Here is a 24,858-nt window from a genome sequence, read left to right on the forward strand (position 1 = left end):
AATGGCTTTGTCCTTGAACAAAATATACCACAATAAAAGTTCATACAATCAACAAGCATACCAAGCACACAGAACACAACTTGAAATTAAATGTTTTATCACTAGGAAGCGTATCAAAGGAATACTTTGAAGAAATGTGTAAAGAATACTTTAACTTTGAAGAATTTCTTGGGATATTCTATTTTAGGAGGGGACAGTAATCTTTCCTTTTCTTTTCTCCTCACTCTACAGAGTCTGCACTGCGCAGCAGGGCCATGCCATCTATTACAACTTAGCAATCTGAGCCTCTCCCAGAGCAGCAATCAAACCTGGTTTCCAGACTGAAATGTATGTGGCAAAGAATAAAGGGACAATAAATGACAGGGGGAGTATTCTGGTTGCTACTCACTTGGAGGTGGTGGTAAAGCATTGATATTTGGCTTAATGTCAGGTGGGAATGGTGGTTTGACATCCTGGTTAGGTGACAGGTATGGAGGAATATTGCTCCCTGGAGTCATAGGTGGCGTGGGATTTCCTGGAACAGGTGAATGAGGGTAATTTGCCACAGGTACAGGCCTTGATGGCTAGAAAATAAATAACATCACATTGTTATTGCAGTCTGAAAGTAACAATAATAAGCTTTGTGAACTGTACTGTTATCAAACATCAAGGACTACAAAGGAGGAAGGCTCTTCTGTCTCCAGAAGGAAGAGAAACCACAGGATGTCCCATGAGGCCTTCAGGGAAGAGGCAGACCAGAAGAAGCAAGCAGGATCTGGAACCAGCAGACTAGCCAGTTTCATTCAGGCAATGACCAGACAAAAAGCAAGGCTGCTAAGACGCTTACTGCGTTCCACTGAACGCTCTCTTTCCACAACCAACTGTTTCAGTTTCTCCACACCACTCCAACCCATCCAGCCCTTTGCACCTCTTTAGTTTCCTTCCAAAAAGACCCTATGCTCAAATGCCTACACGAAAAACAAAATCCAAGGACATAGAATAAGAATGTCTGTGACCCTTTCACTTCCATCTACCCTTTTTTTCTACTCCTGTCCAATTCACCTACTCAGAATGAAGGCTCTGAGGCTCAGGGGATCTATTTTATTCTACGCATCTACAGTTTGACTGTGTTCTCTGTTTGCTGCTAAATCAGACTAGCTAAAAGAAAACAGATGGTTGATTATAAACAGCAGTTCTAGTATTAAAACACCATTGGTTTTGTTTCTTGCAATTAAGGGGAAGGGTAGAGGTAACAGAATAAACCAGTAAGAATAATATGAAAGATGATGATACTAAACAAAACTGCAACTCCTGGCACCCTCCTTTAATAGTGTACCATAAGTACACACACAGCAGAGCATCACAGGATGAACATCTTAACAAGCAGCCAGAATATGAGGACTGCATATCTGATTCCACATCTAAACGCCATGCTGCTAGAGTAAGGTACTCTGATGTACCCAAGAAGAAAGTTACATTCTAAGTCTTTACTTTTCCATCCTACATTTCTCTGTGTGTGTGTTCTTTTTTTTCTTTTCATTAAAACATACAGTTCCTGTCTCCACGACCATTATAGTCCATAGGTTTAGGCTTCATCTATGGAATTTTTATTTTTCCCCTGGCCAGAGATAATCTCCCTTCTTGACAAGTTATTTTCTAAGTGTTTCCAAGAACGGTCTATATTTGAATACAAAATGCACTGGAAAGACCACAAATCCCCCATCAGAACTATTTCATAAAAAAAAAAAAACAACCCTTAAAACCCAGCCAAAATAAACAAATGTAAAATATATATTTTAAATCTGTCACTTTAAAACTTCAAAGGAATCTTCTGCTGTTATTTTAGCATAATCGACTGCACTGGAACTGCAGTGGATGAGGATCTGTCACCTTGTTGTGTTCTTCTGCAAAAGCTGCTATGATGCAACAGGATTTCCTGGGGCAAGTTGCAGTGGACAGCTTAGCTGCACATAGAACAGATACTCTATAGAAAAGGGTTTGGGTTTTTTTTTTGGCTCCTTTTTCAGTGGTGTGTTTTCTGTGTGATTAACACAAGAAATTCCAATCCAAGACAAATTTGCACCTTCCAACCTCCAAAATGAGAAAGTAACCTAGAGCTAATGTTTTAAGAGCAGATCAGATCATCCACATCCTCTCAATTTTTATATTCACTGAAGTATCTGTGTGCAAGAGATGTCAAACTTCAGAAGGTCTTCAGTAAAACTCAATATGGATAATCAGAAACAATCGGGATAATTCCATAAAAAAGGTTTTATACAACACGCAAACAATTCTACTTCTTGCCCAAAACAAGCACAGGGAAAAAAAAACCAAAAAACAAAAAAAAAACCCACAACAAACAAAAAAACAAACCAACAACAACAGAGAAAACAGGGAGAAGTGGGAGAAAGAACATGAATTCTACAGCTGGAACAGCTTTTAATTTTGGTCTAGTTTAACCTCACAGTGAGCACTGTAGGTCTGAAATTGGGATGCTGCAATGTGGAACTTCTTTATTACAAATTTCCAAAGCTGTTTCTTGTAGTTTGTTATGAACAGGTGAAAATTTTACAGCTGTATCCATTAGGTACTTATTTTTAGAATCTATATTTGAAGTGAAACCAAGAGCTCCTAATGAGTCACAGTAACATTCAGTTTTCTTTATGAACTGGTCTGAAACTGCAATCCAACCTGGCTGATAAACTTGTTCCTCTGATACCTAGAACATGAGTATAAGCACTGTATTTTTTTCTGTCTTTCCTTTTATGATATAAAAGCAGTAGCTGAGAAGTCATAAATATGACTTCATCCATAAAAGTCTACCCAAATGCGAACTGAGAATCTAAAAATGCTTACCTTGTAATACTGCCCCATGTTGACTGTTGGAGGAGGGTACTGCCCTGTGTTCTGCTGGCTTGGCATCCTCTGTCCAGGATAGTTGGGAGATGTAAGGGGTCTTGGAGGATTGGGAGTGGGATACTGACCAGGCTGGTTTGGAAACTGGCTATTTGGTCCGTACTGCTGGTTTCCATAATTTGGCTATTTCACAACGGAGATGAAAGAAAACAAAACAAAGGTCTGTTTCTTGCAAGCAACTGTCCTGAATTGATTGTTAGTATATATTAGGTGGTAGAATCAAAACAGAACAAATTCAAATCTCCAAGTGAATATTCCTTCATTTAGTATCATTCATGCGTAAACCAGCACCCTGATGGCTGGAAGTGTATATTCACTCAGAAGAGTGAAAGTCCCACAAACTGAAGAGTAATAAGATCAACCACATACATTTTTCCCTGCATCTCCACAAACACACACACACCCCTTATGGTGTTGTTAAGTCCCCACAATCTTCTGTTTATGCTACCTTTATGATTCAAACGGAAATTCTAGTTTCAAAAAGAAACCTAGAATTGTAGAAATGTGAAATGTTCACAGTCTCTCTGTTTTTATAAGCACTACCAGCACCATCCTTGTGTTTCCATTTCCAGATGGAGAATGGAAGCACAGAAAGAAAAAGTACCTTAAAAATATGGCAATTCTAGAACGTACACAAAATAGCACATTCTTACTGCTCAACACAGCTGCCACCCTGGCCCTGAGTGACAGTGCTCAGCTGTACCCAAGCTAAATACAAGTTGGTATTTGTCATAAACACCTTGCTAACTCTTGTGAGTACTGTGCCGCATTTCCAGAATGAAAATAATGAAAACTGTAACTTCAAAGGTAATAAAATGTCAATTTGATGATTAATTGATTAATAAGAAGTCTCCATAAACTAAGCTCTCAAAAACCAAAATACAAACAGCATCTACAGAATTTGCGCGCTGTCAGACTAGCAGGCATGCAACAGTTAGGCTCTGATCAGTATTAACTTCTTGGGAACATGATCATATTCAGTTATGACTACAAAGTTGCTTCTGAAACAGAAAAACAGAAGCCACAGCCTTCCCTAAAACATGAAATCTGAAGACAAGTATTTTTTATTTTTATTATTTTAGAGTAAGTGGTAACATTCGCTCTACAGAGTGAAAGACCTTCCCAGAAAAACAATTCCTCCTTTTTTTTTTTTTTAATTATTATTTTTTTTTTATTCCAGATTTTTTAAAGAACAGTTTATGGATTAGGAAAAAACTAGTCTTGAATAAATATATGCAGCTCTAGAAATAACGCTTGCTATATTTTGTGCATGCCATAGTACTCTTTGCTGTATGTTTTCTATAAACTCTTACTATTGTTATTACATCTGGGGAAAAAATAATAATATTGAAAGCTTTACAGCTGAGTTATAGCTATTACTACAGTCTCTGTTTTATACATAATTTCACTAGGAAATTATATCTGAAGCCAGTAACTGGTGGCTAGTTTTATAAAGACATTTAGGCATATACAGATGCAGAGAGGTAACGGATGGAATTCTCAAAAGCACCTACTGCCTAATTCTCACCAATTTTAATAGTAAAATGTCATTGTGCATTTTAAAATGCAAAAGCACATCTGCCTACACCTTTAGTTGTTTTAATCTTTGTATCATTTTGACCCTAATTATACTGCTCAAAGTCACAATACAAGTCCATGGCAAAGTAATTTTGCATATGAAGTCACTCAGGTCTCACATAACAGCATGAGAACTTAGAAATACTGCACTCCAAATAAACTTATATTAGGTAAGTGCTGACACAGAGGGATCATGAGCTCAGCATGATTTATATTCATCTAAGCACCTATGAAAATCAAGCCTGAAGAGGTTTGGAAAGCATTTGGTCTTCAAAATAAATGTTATTACTATTGGTGTTTATACAGCGTATGCCCTGTACTTCCTTAGAACAATAAAACCATTCAAGAAAATGTAGACCACATACATACTGGGCTCAAATGAAGTATTTCACCCTTGAACATCTCTTTGAAGTTGTCAAGCAAAATAAATCCACTCTTCTGAAGGAAGTGTGCTTAAGGTCTATGACTCTACCACCTAGCATGAGAACCTCAAAGTGACATTTTGAAGACTCAGATGGTTTAGAGCCTTTCTTGATTTTAATGATTTTTGTAATTTTGACTAACATATCAAAGACCAATCTGAGTACTTTAGAAGCTAAAAATCAATAACTGCTGTCACTCAGACTTTACAAGCAGTTTTCCTGCTTGTAAGTTTGGAACAAAGATATAGTTACTGTAGAGGTTTAATAATAGTTAAATAATAGTTATTATTTAGCATACAGCAACCTTCAGCCAAAATAATGCTCTATACTAACTAAAACAAGCTAGAGAACTTCCTACCTCTCCTGGGTATGGTCTCTTTATGCCCTGTATAGGCAAAGACTGAGGCCGCGGGCCTGGGTAGGCTTGCTGAGGCATCCTCTGCCCATGGGTACTGAAGGGACTCATTCCAGGAGGCCTAGGTTGGTTCATGGCCATGGGTGGCCCACTCATGCTGGAAGGTGTCATTCCTGCTCCCATGCTTGCTGGGTTCATGTTGCCTGGCATTGAAGCAGGGCCACGAGGACCAGGCTGGTTCATAAACTGGTTGTTGTAAGCCTGAGTTGGACCCATCTGGAAAGAGGAACAAACCTTCAACGGAAGAAGAAGAAAAAAAAAAAGAATAAAATGCGACATGCATTTAAAATGGGAAGAGGGGGCTGAACATGCTTTTGGGGGGAGAGGGGAAAAAGAAAGGGATGTGTTATGTCGCATTTTCCTTTAACGTTCTCCAGCTTTTGATGGGTGGTGATGTTATTTATAATAAAAGCTCACTTAGAATCGTAAAAGACATAAGAGAGACAGACAGGCATGTCTACAATGAGCAACAGTTTCAAAATGCTAGTCTATAATGGTTAGGCTACAAAGCTCGCTACATACATACAGCACTGTGCTACAATTTCTAAGATGCTATTCTTCATTACATCACCTGGCATACGCGCCTATATACTTCAAAACTCTGAGAGGTTTGCTAAAGAGAAAACTTGAAGCAATCGAACCCTTGTTTGTTTTCAGAAAAAAAAAATATTACAGCAAATCATGATGTGCTGGAGGCTATGGATCACCAGAAATGCATGTCTCACATAGCCGTTCAGGCAGAAAGAATTATTAAAAAGCAAATCTCTTTTCTATTGTTGTTTCCTTGTCTGAAGGGAGAACACAAACCGACTGCAGTTGGCAAAATAAGCAATTACTCAAGCAATACAAAACCATTTTTGAGATTCTGAAACATTTCACCAGGTACTCCAGTTTAGAGGTTCACAGGACTAGCAAAGGCAGAAATAATACATTCCACCAGACGTACCCGTAACTTCAGGTAGTCTTTGACTGTTTAAAGGGACAATCTATGAACCACAAAAGACAGACTTTTTGGGGAAAAATGGGACACTTCAACTCATTAACAACATATATTCCACCAGTTTCTCATAAGCATTTATAACCATGCTCATGCAAAAATATAGGTTGGCACCCTATATAATAATAATAAAATAAATAAATAAAGGGAAGGCAGCCCAGTTCCCTGTGATGGTCCAAATCAGGCAGGTACGAAGTCATAGGAGCTACATTCTTACCGGTCCATACTGGTTCATGTCCTTATTCTGTGTTTCCTGAAGGGCTGCCACAGTGGCTGTTGCCGTAGCTGTTGCTGTAGCAGCTGCAGCTGCAACTGCAGCGGCGGCAGCGGCAGCTGCTGGCTGGGTGAAATCAGCTGGTGGCCTGGTGTGCGGCGGGATGCCCATCCCTGCGGGAGTATTGGGGCCTCCAGGGTAACTGACCAGGAAAAAAAGATAGAAACAATTGAGACCTGTCTGGTTTTGTTCTGAACTTCAGTGTTCCACATCCAGAAGAACTGTTTCAAAACTATGTTACCAATTCCCAGTGGGAGTCAGCAGGAGGAGAAATTCAGCATGTAAGTGAGATACAAGAGCTGCTCACATGCTACCAGGACTGCAAGACATCTCCCCCTGGTTGTTTGCTGGAGGGCACTGAACTGCTTTGCAGCAGCTCTGCAGCTTACTGAGAAATTGAGCTGAAATCCAAAAAGTTAATGTGTACTCCATTTCTCAATAATTTAAGGGCAGACTGCACAGCAGCATGAACAGACAGACAGCTGCCTCCAAAGAAGCACATTCACCCGCCTTGGTGGCAAACTATGCCAAGTGCAAAAGCACTCCTCCCTCAACCTGAGCACAGCAGCAAGGAGAGACCCACTGCAATCAGCTCCTTCCAGATCTTGCACAATGAATTTTGCAGTTCCTAGCCAGGTCTTCTATTGATCATAATATAAATGAAACGAAATCCTGTCTTTTCAACTCCAAGACTTCTAGTATCTTTATAAATATGGGTCAGCACTACTGTGTCCATTTTAGAGATGTTAACATAGAGGTACAGAAACTTCATGGTTTGTTCAAGGTCACTCAGTAGATCAGTGCCAGAGATGAGAGATCAAGACATTCAAGTTCTAAGCTTATATTCTTCACATTAGACTGATTATGTTAACAACCTTTCCAGCAGTCGTTGCTGAGAGGCCATAAATGGTGGTTCTGTTAAGTGGACTTACTACTCTTCTTTACAAAGGACATATACAGAATGTCAACATTTAACAAAGCCCAGGCTATTACTTTAGGCCTACTTTGCAAATGCATTATTTACTTATCCAAAACAAAACAAATACACAGTAAGATCACATCTCTTAACAAAATCTGCGCCTCCTCCATTTTTATTTATTTATTTTTTTCCAAAATGCCTGCTGTGGTACAAGACTTTGGGCAGAAATGCTCCATCCATAAGAATCTACTGTTGCCTAATGCCCAAGTTTATTTCTCCATACAAGCACATAAATTATGTCATCAATATCTTTCACAACCTGGCCTTATTAAACGTTAATCATTCCTAAGCCTGTGGTCTATTTAACAATCTCTCTTAATTAAAACTTTATTTGGGGGGTTTATTAGAACTAATTGATTGACCTAAGCCATTTCCATTTACTGTGATGAATTCTGTTGTAGTTTGAGTAGCTGATTTCTGAAGCTGTAAAAGCATTTTATTTAACCAGCATAAAATAACTACTGAGACTTAACGCATCGAAATGAGTGTGTGACACTTCCATCACATCACTAAAACAAGCTTCATCGACTATTTACACCCCTTCTCCACCTCACACAGGTAAACCTTACCTCCCACCAAAGCCTCCACTTCCAGGGTAGTTGGGTCGCCCATACATGCCCTGCTGTATATACGGCTGAGTGGAGCCTGCCTTGGCTGAAAACTGTTGCTGCTGTCCAGCAAACTGAGGGGAGTTGATTCCAGGGTTGCTGGTAGTCATCCCAGAAGCCATGGGATTTCCTCCTGGGTTCATAGGGTTGTTAGCATTTGCCATTGGATTTCCCAGCACCTGTGAGTAAGAAACATGAGAATAAGGGGATGTACTTTGAACTACATCAAGCAAATTGTGTTGATTTGATGGAATCAATAAATTACGATATAACCATCTTGTACTCTGAACTCTAAGCATGTGTCTTGCTGAAGCCTAGATGCACTGGCTTCTGATGATCTCTCCTTTACCCATTTTCAAACTATCAAGAGTCTCTGATACCTAATTTTCCTTCACAGAGGGCAGTTTAGATTCTACTTAGTTAACAAGAGCACTTACTAAAAAGTTTCAATAAAGACCTGCTAGATCCATGTTCTTTAGGTGACACTGATCCAATTAAGAGAAAGCACATTTATTTTCAGTTTGTTTTGTTTACGGAGGACTTCACGTAGGACTTACAAGTATCCAGCCCCACAGACATACTGTAAAGGATGTTACAGATGCAAAAACTGTTAAGAGTATGTATTTCCATGGCTTAGCCTGTTTTGTACTTTTTTTTTTTTTCAATTGAACCAAAGATGATATGACTTTCTTTGAGATGTAAGCATGATGGTTCAGGGATTACCTGCATGGAAATCTGCCTGCTGTTTAGAAAGAAATTTAGGAGTTACAATTTTTGCAAAAGACCAAACCACAAGGTGGTGTTGAGTTTATCCAGTTTTGAGATTTGTGATACCAAATCTGTGAGTCCAGCTCATCCCCTCAGGGAGCAGGAAGACTTATGGGAAACCTTGCCATTTGTCTCAATCTGCTCTGAACAGCTACAGCCAACCCTCACGTTTCAGAGTTTCACCCTTTCCTTGCAGTAATTCTGAAGAAGCATCTTCTTTTTACCAAAGCACTTGTTTTTTTTTAACTGCACATTCCTCTGAAGTATCATGAAGAGCTTAAATAATATAACAGTGTTCTTAAGATAGAACAAAACACCGAATCATTTTTTCTTTTTCCATCTTAAGAGCGAAACATTTCTGCAATGGACTATCTTTCCATTTTCTGGCCAATGCTATTATGGACCTATATGTTTATATTTATTCAGCTGTTGCTCTCCTAGATGGGAGACCTTGGTTTTAAAAAGAAATCAACAGTAATAAATGAAGTCTGGTAAGTGTTACCTATCTGTATTTTTGAAGGAAGACTGTGCCACAGTGTTCACATAACTGCCACATGACAATCTATACGACTTTGCTCCTGAATGATTTCTTTTCTAAATTACTCAATTTACAACATTTTTGTTTTTATTTTTCTAACCAAACTTTTAAAACAAGCAAACAGAAAAATTTGGTAAGGGATCTAATAATGTTTCATTTGAGAAACACGGAAAAAACAGGTTGGATTTACACATCACTTGTGCCCATAAAACATGGCAATGTGTTTAAGGTGCTTCATCCATGGTATAAGAAAGGGCAATGTTGTCTGAGAGTATGACTTGTGTCACAACCCTTGGAGACCACACTATCAGAGATAACCTGTATCCTTTTCATTAAAGCTGTTTCCTTCATACAGCATAATTCTGCATAGCATCATCTTCTCTAACACATTGGAGAAGAGAAACAGAAGTAAAGATGGAGAGAATGGAATGAAAATCACATAAATGTGTCTCTTGCCTGGAAGCCAGTAGATCCTGCTTTTGCTCCAAGGCATACTGAAATATATTAGTGAAGTAAGGCAGTACCAACAGTGAGGTTGAAGAGAGTTCAACCTGCAGTTGGTAGTTAGTACCTCAGCATGGAGGTAGACTTTGCAAACAGATCTCAGAACGCAACAACAGACCCAGGTAAAAACAACAGAAGTTGCCATTTTGAGAATCTAGACAAAAACACTGTTTTTTCAATAAAAAAAAATCTAACTAGAATTCCTAAGAGGTTTACAAAGAGGTGACAAAGTCATGCCTGTAGTGCTTAAATATGTGCTATGCCCTATCCTGACATCTGCATGCAGATAAGAGGATTGCTGATTGAAGCTTTCAGTCACCTCCTTTCTGATGCTTCCAAAAAGAACACAACTGGAAAAAAAAAAAAAAAAGAAGAAAAAAAAGGAAGAAAAAAAAGCAGCAAAGCACTAAAGCACAACAAAGAGAACGCAGACATGTTAATGATCATAAGAGAATTTTCCCAAAAGCTTTTCATTTTGCAAGCATTAATCAAAACACAAATCTAGCAGGGAGGCAACATTAAAGTGAAGCTTACCTGGCTTTGAGAGGTATTAGTCACACCCCATACCGTGGTGACCACTGATAAGGAACCTGGAGGCTGGTTGGTATTTTGCTGCCAGGGAACAGAGTCGTAAGGGAAAGACCCATCACTGTGAAAACAAACGTTTAGGAGAATGAGATTCTGGAAGGTTAAATGGTGGCAAATTGCTGGCGGGAACACAGGATTAACACCTCACATTACCTTAACTCCCCACTCCTTTTTCCATTCTTAGCTTAGCACTCCCAGAGGCATAAAGTTTCTTCTTTAACAGCAATGTGATCTCACCAAAACCACACAGAATTAATGAATTCCTTGATTGTATCAAAATACAGGGCTTTTACCATAAAGGTCTGTTACTAGTGAAAGTAAAAATAAACTCAAGGGCAGATTTTCAAATGGGGACACTAAGCCAGTTGCTCAGAAGCACTTATTTTTTTGCAATTCATCTCAAGCTCTTCAACAATCACTTCTTCAGCTGCCTCATAACAATTCAATTAGATTTTGAGACTAGACTGCAGCTCCACTGTCTGCACTGGGTCCTCAAATGGCCAGAAGAGCCTTTAAAGGAATAGCAGTTCAACATCATTTTGAAAAGTAAATTGAAATTCAGATAGTGTTCTCCCACACAACGGATAAGCTGCATGCCAAAAACAGTATTAGCTAATCAGCATGCTAGAAAATCAACTGCAGATATACACCACATCTTTCAGATAAATACGTGGATGAGAAGACTGGGTTTTTCCATTAGCTTTGTCCACAGATACAAGTAAACATTTCTTACAGTTCTTTTCATTAAAAAACTTAAATGGTTGCAAAATAAACACAGCATATGTACACACCATGTAATTAATGACATATGCTAAATTCTGTGAAAGTAACCATTGATCCATCACCATAAAACACATCCCCATTTGAAATTTACTTGTTCTGATACCATTAACTTGTAAATTAGACTTCTATTTGCATATATGTACATATATACACACGATCTTGCCTCACCTAGATATAAACCATTTAATAAGCATACAAATTGCTCTTTCATCACCAAAAGATCCTTACCTGTATTTTTTTTTTAATCAAGAACAGCTACAGTGGTAGCCAGCTACCACTAGAATTCCTTATGGAGCTACCATGCCCAAAGAATCTATGCAGGTTCTCCTAGAAATGCATAGGAGTGCATCAAAGCCTAAGCTACAGGGACCTCAGAAGTAATTCAAGCAACACCTGGCAAGACAACGGAGCTGCCTATGCCCCAGTGAGGGCTCTGGGGCAGACTAGAGAGGTGACGCTCCTGTATTATCAGACAGCATACAAGCTTGGGCCACTTTTCCCTTTTCTGCCAAGAGCCAAAATCAAGGACTACATCTGTGTTTGCTCTTCATCTAGCTCGTAAAGTCTAGCATAAATCATTTAAGAATAGGAATTACATTGCACAAAGAAGTGTGCACACGTGATTAAAAACTGCCCATGTCCAAAGTGACCAATAATCTTAGTAACACCAATAGCAGCTAAGCTGAAATGAAGTAGTGAGTACATTTTACAAACAACCAGTAAATTTCAAACAAATTCCATATACCTGCGTCAGCTCAGCAGCACTGTATTAGAACATAATGATGAATTTAAACTGACCTGTTTGTTTCAAAATACCCAAATTGAATTAAGTAATAATAGAAAAAGAAAAGAATTTAATTAGGGAAAAAAATAATTTCCCCTAACAAATAATTAGAGAAAATTAATGGAAAACACTAATTCTATATGAAATGCTTGACAGGTAATGTTTATCTTGACAGCATGCATATAAAATGATGTGTGAATAAGGGCATATTTAATGCCTTGCAATCAGCGAGTCCTCTTAGCCCATTTTTCTTTAAAATATTTTCTCTTGCAAGGTTAAAAATCTTCCTAGTCACCCTCAAAGTCTCAGACAGTGGTTTTGGTGACTAATATTTGCAAGTGACGCAATGTTTCAGTGAGTCCCCTCGGTCAACATGGAGATGAATGATGACTAACTCACAATGTGTGACTACTACAAAGCTCTCCTCTTTTTTCCTGCTCTGAATGATGCCTCCTACTTTATTTCCTCCTCTGATGGTTTTTGATGATGTCTGCTCTGCGATCTTTTAATATATTTATGGCACGTATGGATACTTGTGTACTTCAATGACTACAAAGATCTTGCTATGACATAAGCAGTTAAAGGACTCACTGCAGCCATTTCTGTATACTTCCTAATGATGTGCTGCCAACAGGTAACAAAACCTGAGGGACAAAGAAAATATTTTGTAAGTGCAGGAGTAAAGACAGTGTAAGAAGGGTAATGACAGACATGGATAAAACCAGAGTCACTGAAGGCTCTTCTAATGCAAATAAGCAGTGTGGCTGGTACACACGCTCATGCTTTGAGCTAGTGATGCCATAGCTTACGGTAAGAAGTTGCACCCATATCTTTACTTTCTTTGCCTCCAAAGTATGTTTCTCCTATTCTCCTTTACAGTACACAGAAAAGAATTCATCTATTATTCATCCAACTGTAGATTCAGAACATTTGTTAGTCAAAGGTTGAGCTAGATTCTCGCAGATTATGCAATCACTTCATCTAATTATAAAGAAGAGTAAATCACTCAATTTTTACCACATTATGGTAAAGTGTCACCTCGAGAAGCCATATTGTTGACATATGATGAAAGCTGCTGGCATAGGAAACCCAACATAACACATGAAAGCCAGAATAAAAGACCATACATAGATTTGTTGAGGAACATTCACTGCACACATCAAACCACATGACTCCTACATTGTCCAACACAGAACTTAGCTCAGAAATTACGGCAACTCTGTAATAATGGCAGGTAGTGCTTCGTAGAACAGCAACTTGTACACCTAATGTGCACTTATTGAGCTAGATGTCACTTCACACAAGTTTTCCTTCGGCCACTGCAGTGAGGAATATTTGGCATTCTCCCAGTTTGAACTCCATGACACAACGCCCTGGCTATCACCTCTTACACATGCGTTTGAGTCCAACCTTGCTACACTGGACATGACACTCACTGCACCTCTGCTGTATGAATGTCTCTCTGGCTTTAAGCAGTGAGACATGCTGAAATACACAGCATTTAGCTACAGGATAACTTGCTCTTTCATTTCTCCACTCCTTTAAGTTGCATTTCTGTCCTTAGACAACCCAGAGGAGTACTCCCACCATCATAGGCAAATCCATGTAAGTATTATACTGAGACGTGACCAATCCAATTGTCTTTTGCAAAAGAGCAGTCACCTCTGCTGTTACTATACAAGGCTGCATATTTCTGACATCCCTTTCTTGAGGCCTGAAAATGTCAGTCAGTAGGCAAAGCAGCTTCGATGTCTCCAGGCCAAGTGAAGTGCTGCCTGCAACGTTGTTCCTGTTGAACAGTACAAGGGTAATTAAGTCTCTCAGTATATCCTGGAGGACAGTGAGTCAGTTTAGCCTCAGCTGGAGTCCACTAAAAGAGTACGGACTAAATTTATAACAGCATTAATGAATCTTTGCATGCTACTGGTCAGCATGAAAGGCCAAACAGCAGAAGAAGCCATAGAACAAAGAGGAGGAGATGAAGGGAAATACTTCTTCAATGATGATGTAGTGAAACTGTGACCAAGCTGTAAGTAGGAAAGATTTCTTAGCCTACTGAAGCCAGTGGTAATACAGCACAAATACCAGAGAGGTACACTGGCACATCTCTTAATTCCCAGTGCTAGAAAAAGAGAACCAATCAGATGGCAAACCTCTTCAGAATAGTTACAGACTTGCATCAGACACAGATCGTCAGCTAGCTCTAATAAAAATAGCTTAAGAGAAAGTGGGCTCCGTATAGCAAGTAAAAGCTAGGGAATTACGGTGGCTCTCACATGATTTGAGGCATTATTTGGAAATGCTGCACTTAAAATATGTTTACATAACTAAAACTACAGTTGTCATTAAAGCAATTGTATGTGTATCAGATACTCTGTTTACGTATCTTCATTGATTGAGGAAAGCGAGATTCAGACTGTTTAGTGAAGTACACATCCCGAGGGAATTGGTACTTTACATACTGTGGAGAAGTAGTATCTTCCTGGTGATTTCCCACATCTCTTGTTGGGAAGCCCAGGTGTCTAAACCACTACACTTTTAAATCACTCCCTATTTTAAACACAGAAAATCCATCAACTATTGAAGAAAAGCACCAAATGTTGGCTTTCTCAAAAAAAAAAACCAAAACAAACCTTTTCCCTCCAAGCACTGACATCAGGTTTCACAGAACTGGGCTCTCAGTGACTACTCTTTGCTCCTTACCCTGAAGCCAACTGTGCAGTTTTGCAGCAATCTGTAGTACTTTCGAACCACAGTCGCTCCACTCAGCTGCTGGCTGACACACACACAGACCACACAGTCCTTTAAATCTACAAAATCTATCGCAACTCCTTCCGCTGACATCAATAAGAGCAGGTGATTACCCACACAACATTGACCAGCATTTCTCATTTCTTATGCAACCCAAGCACACGTAGAGAGGAGCGCACACCTGGTGACACAAACCGAAATTCTGCAGATCTTATCTCTATAGTTATATAGCACATAGCCAAAAGCAGAGCAATCCAAGCACACGGCAGCTGTAAGAACCCCTGGCAGGTGGCAGCTCTCCCAGCCTGTGCCTCTGCCCCGAGCAGAGTGTGCGTGCAGGGTGGGAGCACCCTGTGGCTGTATTCTTGGCTGGAGCCTCTAGGTGACACTACTTTAATACAAACTAACACAACAATTTCCAAACAAGACTCCAGGCTCCTTCCTGTCTCTCCTCTCCACCCTAAAATCCCATTCATCTGCAGTGAGAAAAAAAAAAAGGACAAATCGCACAATCAGAACAGGAGACAAAGCCCTTCACAACTCTAGTATTCATACATGCATTCCCTATCCCACGCTGTCTCACAAGGTATACAGCTTTACTTGCTCTCATTCAGGTTTAGGTTTTGCTGTACTCGGGTTTCTCAAATGAACAGTGCTTGCATAGCTTTAATTATTAACATGGATTCAATTAGCAATCCTTCTTGATTAGGAATTCCACCACAAACGTATTCTAAGCATACTCTATAAGACTATTTTGCATGGTGCAGCGCATCTGAACACACCAAAAAAGTGGTTTGAATTCAAACCTGAACAGGCATGAATCCGACTGCATTTCTACCATTTTCTCATCAGTATAAACAAAACCCAACGACTTCTTTAAAAATAAAATCACAAGAACAGATGGAACACTATTAGCAGTTTCCTGCAACACCAGAATGCTTCAGAGGAAGGGCTCCAGCTGATTTGTCCCATTTCAATAAGCTAGCAAGCCCTGACAACCCATTCAGAAATAACAGATAGAGTGGAAATTTTTATTTTTGTTATTTCTGGCCAAGCTTCCACTTAATCTGTAGTTAGCTGTGATTTCTATGAAGAAAAGACACCGGAAAACTGAATTTTCTTTCTCCTTACTGGCAATCAGAAACAGTCTGCATTTGTTTTTTGTTTTTGAGAACCCCCACATTTAGAAGGAAACAACAGACTTCTCTCTTTTTTTTTTTTTTTTTTTTTTTTTGCAGGGGAACAAAACGAATGCCTCACCAACTTAGACACACGCACTGCCTTTACATGGCTAACGCATTTGGCTGAAATATTTCAACTGAAACACTCAAAGCCCTCTGACATCAGAATACTTTATTTTTAGTTCAGTTTGTAGGTAGTAGAAAGCATAATTATTAACAATTTTATTACAAAAAAAAAAAAAGCAACAAGATATCACTTGACTTTCTGTGCTGTGTTTTACGCATGCTGTAGGAACCATTCTACACAACTCATTCACAGGGAGGAAGAGGCAGAGCAAGCAGACACTGGCATAGAAATAATGCAAAGATGGCCTAAGTCAGCAAGGAAACACGAAGACTTACTGTAAAAGCAACAAAGAGTGCGAACATCCTTTCAGCACAAAGCAAACTATAAGCCAGTGCTGTGTATAGGTGCCCTAAGGTACTTACATGAAAGACAAAGGAAGTAAGAGAACCGTATAACAAGCATGAATGCCAGCAGTGGCTTTGGATAGCTGCAGAAATTTACTTTCCACTGATGACAGCTATGGGTTGCATACCTTCCTCAAATACCTCTCTGTATTTTATAGTATTACTTGAAGAAGTTTGCAGCATAAATTAAGGCTCCATTGTATAATTCACTCAATAAATGCCCATGGACAGAGCCCATACAAATCACTCTGTGCAACTATGTAACGTGAATATGAAAAGAGCCATTTTGGAACCTTCTGCAAAATTCTATCTCCCTCTTTACTTCTTAAAGGTGTGACTCCAAGCATTGAGGTCTTCTGGAAAAACATCCAGCTCCCCACATGATCCTTAAAAAGCTTGTCAAGTCCATTGCTTCCAAACAGACGAACACATTCCCCAACTCTGTGCAAAACTCCTGGCTCCAAAAGCACTGAGCAGCTATCTGTGGAGTTACCTCAAGTTATTGTCTCAGTACTGGACATTGCCTGTACTGGGCTACAAGCAACGTGAACTGAAGAGGAAGACTGAAAGCAGTTAGAGGTCCCATCATTCACTGTAAAACGAAGGACAACTGCTTTCTGGTGAGCTGCTTGAGAAAAACAGAAAGGTCCTGACCCTGAGCTCAATGGGCAGGCAAAGGTGAGGTAGTCAGCAGGTGAAAGCAGAGAGCAAGCTGTCAGCCTGGAGGCTCACAGCACCTGCAGCTGGGTATCTGCTGCTGCCCTGCTAGATCCCAGCACCCCTCTCAGGAGCCATTCATGCAGCCATCCATACAGCCATGGTGCTTTGCAGGCAACGGAAAGCACCTTTGGAAATTGAAAGCCTTCAAGTTTTACTTTATAGGCCTGCGAGGCCGGCGGGGCCTGCAAGAGCTGATGCTGCCTGCCCGTCCCACGGGCTGCAGGGAGCCACACGCCTGGCCGACACTGCAGGCAGCCACGTGCTCACCAAGAGCTGCTGCGTCCAAACCCAGCCCTGGAATCAGAAAATACATCGGGTCAACGACGAGATTAAGCCGGGTGTTTCTGGACCTGCGAGCACCCGAGCCGCTTCACAAACAGCCCTGCCACGTTCCTGCCCTCACCAATGTCCCTGCACACGCGTGCGGGTGTGCTCCGAGGCACGGGTCACACCGCTCAGCACTCAGCGCGGATCACACGGCGCAGGTAGGCGATAGAAACGCTCCGCAACACCCTCAGCTTCGGAGCCGTGAGGGCTGTCATCGCCCGGCAGCGTGAGACCACGGCATCCATCTGCTCAAAGGAAAGCAGGCTGCAGCATCGCCCCGGCTCCATGTTGGACAGCAGCCCATGCACCGCGCTACTACCGCCCGGATCCCGGTCGCACGGTCCGCCGGCAACAGCCCTGCCGTTAACACGCCACCTGTTACCTTTCCGAAACGCTGAAATTATCTTACGATCATTTTCAGCGCGGCAAACGCGGTTTAACCTTTATTGCACCTGGGGGCACGGCCCCACTCGGCCCGTGCCCGACCTACGCACGTGTGCCGGAACGCGCCCCGAGCGCTGCCCGCAGCACCCAGCTCAGCGCAGCGCCTGGCCTCCCGCTCCCGCTGCTCCCCTACAACAAAAACACACCCACCCAGCGGGCTACCGTTGCCCGTTGCCGTGGTAATCCGAATGCCTGGGTACTCGCTGATTATCGGCGAACGAGACTCACATTGTTCACACCGCAGCGCGTCCGCTACGTTAATGTGAGATAATGGCAGCCAGAAGACTCCTTTTGTTCCCGGCTTTGCTGTTTATTCATAGTGCCTGGAGGTCAGCGACTGCTACAACAACCGGGGAAGGAACCGCCGAACGCGTGAGCAGATTCCACTTCTGCTTTTGCCCGAGAGGGGACCGCGAGCAGCCCTGCGCCGGAGCGGGGCAGCGGGAGCTGCGGTCTGACTCACGCAGGTGTAGCGGGCGGCTAGGAGGGAGATGTGATGGACTTGCACTTCCGAGATTTTAGATGAAGCTGATTTACGCTCGCAGGGAACAGGAAAAAGCCGCTTTCTGCAGAGGCGGGGGGGCAGCAGAGCCCCGCCACAACTTACGGGAGGCAGCCAGGCTGCCTGCGGGAGCCGCGGCGCCGGGGGGGCGGCCGGGCAGCGCGGCGGGGCCGGGAGCGGAGCGGGCAGGGGCGGGCGGCGGAGCGCCCCGGGGCCACGCGGCGGCTCCGGTAGCGGGGCTGGGCACGGCGTGCGGGGGGTGTGGGGGGGCACGGAAAGGGCCGGGCGGGGAGGCGTCAGGAGGCGGCTCCGGTAATTCGCCCGTCAAAGTTGCCTGGGAATGCCGCGGCTGCCACAATGACACCGGCGAACGGACTATCGCATCTCCCTGCTGAGGTAAGCGGTAAAGGAGAGGACAAGCAGGCGGTGGTACCTTCCCCGCCTTCTGAGCTCGGGGAGATGCATCGATGCGCGATCCCCTGGCTGAGGTGCTGTTCCTCGTTCTTACAACAGCTTTCTCATTTGGAGAAACGACCGATTCCTATTAAAGGCATCGTCGGTATCTAATTAATTCACGGGTTCGCCTGAACAGGTTGTCGGTGCTCTGTGTCAATGAGAGGTCTTTGTTATCGCTGTGTAAAATCCGGCAGCGATTTCAGTAGGAATTTCTAAGCCACCCTGTTCTAGGAAAGCCATTAGCTCTCCCTCGTGCAATTAGTAGAGACTGCTTCCTTTTCTTCCTTGGCGATACTACGGAGACTTAAGAACCCAAGTGTATGGGAATAGTAAGAATAAACAAAATACATTAATATATCGATAATTCACTCCTTTTGTAATGCATCTACGGAGAAATCCTGGGGAGGGTCCCATTCTCAACTATCAGAATGAATAACAGGAGCATGCAATGAAAAGGCATCAAAAAAACATCGGGTTTAGACAAAACACACGTGTTCATGCTGCCAAATTATCCCCCCATAAAACATGGAGGTAAAAAAGAAGCCGTATTTGACATCACTTATGGCAGGAACATATTTCTCCCGACCCAGGGCTGCGTGCAGGGCGCAGGCTGCTCTGACGGTCACAGGCACTCCTCCTTCAGTTACAAGACTCCCCATGTGCTGTATCAAAGAGCTAAGCAAAGTAGAGCTCTCAGTGTCACCACACGGTTATCATGCTGGCAGTCAAAATTGGTAAAAACTAAGGATGTTGCCACTGCTGAAGGATTTGAACTCCGGTGCCATCACAAATGAATTGGTTTCGTGGAGAACAAGTGACAGAGGGAACCTTCCCTCCACACGGGGAGAGCAGAATCACCCGGGCTCAGCACAAACCATCTGCTGCTGCAGGCAGCCCTCCTGCAACGAGCAGGAGACAGCAACGCTTCTCACCCAACAGTAAATTGCAATCAAGGAGACGCTTTTAGGAACTGGATGTTCACTCTGCCCCAAACACCAGGACTTCAGCTGTCTTTTCAAAGGTAGAGCTATATTTTAAAAACTACTGAAGGCAGAGCAAAACCTGGGAAGGTCAGGTTTTGCCTCAGTCAGCAGATATAGCTTACATTGTGCTTGCCTCGTCTTTATGAGGGATTTAAAAAATATCAGCTGACACTTATTACAAAAAACCACAAAAAACACCACCACCAAAAACACAAAATAAACCCCAAACTTTTTATCTAGTATACATTGAGCTTAAATGAAAAAATGTAAAGAATACACTTATGTGTACATACCAGTATACCAAAATGATAGTAGCTGTATTGCCATGCATTATCCTTATAGCAGTAGCACTTACTTTGGCACCCTCGTAAATACAGATGCCTCACACAGTGCTGTACACACAATAAGAAATGATCTTTACCCTCTTCCTTTTACCAAACATGTGAAGAACACACACTGGAAGAGTACTGAAGCTGCCCACTACTGTTTTCAGCTCTTGCCCATCCATTTCTCCTTTTACCACAATGACTGACCACAAAATTAGCCCACTTAAAATGAAATGCAGATTTTTCACGTGAAAATATTGGAGGTTTAATTATTAACAGCTCATAGTTACACACTTTCATTTTTCAATTAGAGATCACTAATAATTTGCTTTTAGCTCCAATACTCTTTCAAGGTTTTAGTCTAGTTTCTTCCCATAATAGGAGTATACTAAATTTAATGTTAGTGATCCCAGGGGACAAGGTGGGCAAACAGTCTTGGGACAGTATTTTCAAGCAATTACAGTCTTCTTTTTACAATACTCAGAGCGTGAGGATCCTTACTTAACACTGCTTTCAACATTTTCTTTTCTTTAAGTAGTGCCACATCTGCAGAAACATTTTTGGATTCTGAATTTCTTCCCTCATATTCTCCTGATGCTGTGGATTTTATCATATCTTGATCTAGAGGACTAAAGAAAGAGAGCATTCTTCCAGAATTGGGAGATACAGAGTTTGTTTAACAGAGTATATTGTCTTACATTACCATCTGTTCAGTCCCTAATTACATTTATTTCATAATTTAAAAAAAATGAAAAGTCTTTGAAACAATCTTATTTTTCAGCTTAACACTTTTAAATTATTTTACAAAGATTGTACCTGCACACCACAGCCATCTGCAATAATCATGTGATCTCAGGTTGGATATTATGAAAAATTTCTTCTCAGATGCACTGGCAGAAGCTCACCAGGGGGTGGTAGAGTAATTGTCCATAGTGGAGAAGAACTGTAGAGAGGTGGCACTGAGGGATGTGGGCAGGGTGGCAGGGGTTGACAGCTGGACTAGATCTTAGTGCTCTTTTTAACCCTAATGATTCTATGGTCTTCAGCTTTGCCCTGATGTATGGAAGAAGCATAAGTATTTGTTTTCATAACAGGTGCATTGTACACACAGCACCTGACCTTTCACTTAATTTCCCCCATCTGGACTCCTACAAGCAACTACCACCATCAGCCAACTTGATAAGGCAGCAACCTCTGCAGAAACGTTGACAATGCTGGTACCAATATTGGCAGTGTGTTACAGCCAGCTCGCTCCTCATTCTTAACAAACCATGTAAGGGATGGTCCTAACCACCCAGTAGAAGTTCAGACACAGGATCATCAATCTCTTCCAAAAGCTCCTAGCAATGTAAGTTCAGATGTTAGTTAAGCTTTAGGTGGAAAATAAAGGGACAAAACCAACACTAAAATAAAGCACCCTTGTAAAGCGATTCTAACCAATAAAATGTATTTGTGGGAATTGCCTGAATATAAAACAATAATGATAATAAATAAAGTAGTACTGTAATACTGAGTTACTAGTTAATTTGACAAACTGTTTAGTTTCATCAAAACCTCTGGCATTAAGTCATTTGTGTTAAAAATAACTCTATCTTCATAATTCTCATCAACCTTGACTGCCTTATGCAGACATCACTGTAATTTGCTCACCAACTGCAGGACAGCTGCCAATGAATACAGAAGACCAACACTTGAAACTAGAGAGAAGACATCAGGAACCTGAAGAACACTGAGGACCACACTGCAGGCTACTGCGAACAGCTGCACATCCTTGGCTGTTCATTGACAACAGGAGCTTTACCACAAGCTAGCCAAGAAACAAGCAATCCCCATGTGCCTGCATGGCTCAGAACCACCTTAGACTGATGGTTCTGATCAGGTGCAAATCTCTGAGAGGGATGAAAATGGTGCCCACTGTAACCAAGATTCAATTTGATCCATGATTATGAGATTCACCACATAATGCAGCAAAGTGTGAAGTAGGGACTTCTTCAAAGCAAAGCAAGGTGTTATTATGATGGCAATTTGTACTTACATTGTAGCATTTGCCAAAGATCTTAAAGCATCTTTAATGGCATAAATCAGCCTCTTTGAGAAGTATTTGTCTGTTGTTATAGACATTATGTCAGACTGGAAAGCTACAACACAAAGAAGTTACACTAAGAATGAAATTTCACTCCTCTGCAAAAGGCCAGCCCAAAGACTCTCCTTAAGTCCCCCATAAATCCTTTAAGTAGGGCTTAAATTAGAAATTACACAGGATTAAGGAGGCAGATAGGTCTCATACTGGTCCTTTGGTATCTGAGTCAAATTTACCCATGTAGATCAGTAAAAAAAAAAAAGGTCTAAAAAGAAAATCTATGTATCTCAAAATCAATTTTGAGCTTAGTACTATCACAGTGCACAGACATAAAAACAACAAATAAAAACAGGGTTTTTTTTTGTTTTTTTTTTTTGAGAAGCCAGTGCTCACTCTCCCTAAAGCGCACGATTTTGCTGTCAAACCAACTATCCGACATTACAGAGCAGGTATTTCATTGCATTTTTGTTCTATATGCAACTTGCACAGTTATTTACCACTTGATCCCCTTACTTTATAAATAAATCAGCACAAGGCAATCTCTACTCTGAAAGCATTTTTTTGCATGTGTGCAGATCTTTACATGGCTAACGTTCTGCTCAATAATATTGCCACCACAGTCCTTGATCTGTCTACCTCAGTTTTCTCTCACAACTCAATTTGCTTTCTCAAAATAAGAAGCTACCCCCAACAATAGGCCAGACCTGAATTCTTTCCAATGTATGTGCCCACAGTTACTTAAATACAAATCCTTAGATATAGTCTCTTTTGATGTGTTCTTCAGTCAGAATTTATTTTAAAAAGCTGAGGCCTGTTACAACTTAGAGACTATACAGCTGTGTTTCTGTAGCATCATATGCAATGGCAATTGAGAGCCTGACCAGTGTTTTGAGAAATTCTGTCACTCGTTAAAGCAATGGCAAAGAAAAAAACCTTGTGCTGGCTACTCAACGGTAGTCTGATGACAGGGGAAATTTCTTTTCTTTTCTGGTGATGTTAAGCAGTCATCATCCATCCTATATTCCCTTTGTTAAGATATACAAGGTTTCTGAATACACTCTTGGCTATTCTAATTTCATATCTAGTTCTTCACAACTTAAAGTAGCTGACTACATTAATTACTTGAATGCAAAACAGGCTTGGTTGTTCTTTTCTTTTTGTGATGTTATTTTTTAATTTGTTTGATTCACACAAGAACCTGTTGAATTAGAGACTGCATTTAACTCCAATACTAAGCTCCATACCCAAATGCGATCTAACACAAATTTCGCCTCATCAACAGCTTTATTGCTAGGATTATGTTTAACTCCTTTTCATCTTGTATTTAACAAAGAGAAAACTCACTTCTTCCCCCCTCCATGCTTTATTACTGTCATCATTCATGGCAAATAAACATTTTCAGCTGGAAAAGGAAGTTGGAGAGTGACAAGATGCTTTGTTCTAATGTACCACCTGAGATATTTTGCACAGTCATGGTTATGGCTAAACTACAGATGAGAGAACAGTACACAATGAAGCAGTGATGCTCCATAGCTGGCTGGTATTTCAAATCCCTAAGATGCTGCAGCAGCTATTGTAGATAACAACTTATGCCACAGAATTGATGTTTCTAGAGGGATATCTCGTAGGTAAACAGCAGTAATTTAGAACCGACTCCCAGTGTCTTCTTTAGTAAAACATTTGAAGGGCATTACTCAGGAGAAACTTACAGGGATTGCTTGATACTGGACAGGATGTCCTACTATCAGGTAGAATACTGGGTAAGTTGGTCTTGCCAGGAATGTCACTTTAAGTTTTAGCAGGAGAGAATATTTCAAGTGACAGAGTTCTGGGGTAGAAATGTCATGAAGGAAAAAATAATTGTGTCTATCTTATCTAGTTAAATATTATACAGCCTCTGTGAGGTACGACAGTGATTTTATCCTTGCTTTATAGACTTTAGGGCAACTCAGGCTAAATCATCAGATGAGAATCGGGAATCTGAAAACTACAAAACTACGTGCAAGAATGTGCATACGTTTACACACTGTATCACATGTTTCTGTGCAGAATGACTACTAAATGTCATGCTGAATTCTGCAAAGCTTTTCTCAAGGTGCAAAAACTAAGTCGTTTCAATACAGAAATTTAAATTTTCCTAGGCTTTTTGTTTTATTCATTATAGTTTGGTTGGTGTTTTTTTTTTTTGTTTTTTTTTTGTTTTTTTTTTTTTAATTACTGCATCCAGGCCTGGGGCCTCCAGCACAAGGAAGATGTGGACTTCTTGGAGCAGGTTAAGGAGATGGGCATGAAGATGCTCTGAGGGCTGGAGCACTTCTCTTGTGAAGAAAGGCTAAGGGAGCTGGGCTTGTTCAGCCTGGATAGAGAAAGCTCCAGGGAGACCTCACTGTGGCCTTCCAGTACCTTAGGGGAGCTTATTAAGAAGAGAGAGGCCAACTTCTAACTTGGGCACATGGTGATAGGCCAAGTAGGAATGGTTTTAAA

The 24,858-nt window shown here is 41.1% G+C and overlaps 1 protein-coding gene across 15 annotated transcripts in view; it reads right to left on the minus strand.

The window, feature by feature from the left end:
- The window catches only part of ZMIZ1 (zinc finger MIZ-type containing 1), a 326,518-nt gene that overhangs the window by 25,815 nt on the left and 275,845 nt on the right, over window positions 1-24,858 (minus strand). For 10 of the 15 annotated variants that reach the window (XM_031602968.2, XM_090144977.1, XM_031602966.2 and 7 more), the window contains 6 exons: window positions 10,513-10,627; window positions 8,130-8,347; window positions 6,525-6,723; window positions 5,254-5,544; window positions 2,836-3,018; window positions 389-563 (listed from right to left, as the gene is read on the minus strand). In XM_031602968.2, coding sequence (XP_031458828.1) covers window positions 389-563; window positions 2,836-3,018; window positions 5,254-5,544; window positions 6,525-6,723; window positions 8,130-8,347; window positions 10,513-10,627 — 1,181 coding nt within the window. Of the gene's footprint in view, window positions 1-388; window positions 564-2,835; window positions 3,019-5,253; window positions 5,545-6,524; window positions 6,724-8,129; window positions 8,348-10,512; window positions 10,628-17,965; window positions 18,044-18,177; window positions 18,618-24,858 lie in introns of those variants that run through there. The other 5 variants (XM_031602969.2, XM_031602973.2, XM_090144981.1 and 2 more) reach the window with 4 other exon arrangements.

Source organism: Phasianus colchicus, chromosome 8 (genome assembly GCF_987193195.1).
Source record: "Phasianus colchicus chromosome 8, bPhaCol1.hap1.1, whole genome shotgun sequence".
Taxonomy (NCBI): domain Eukaryota; kingdom Metazoa; phylum Chordata; class Aves; order Galliformes; family Phasianidae; genus Phasianus; species Phasianus colchicus.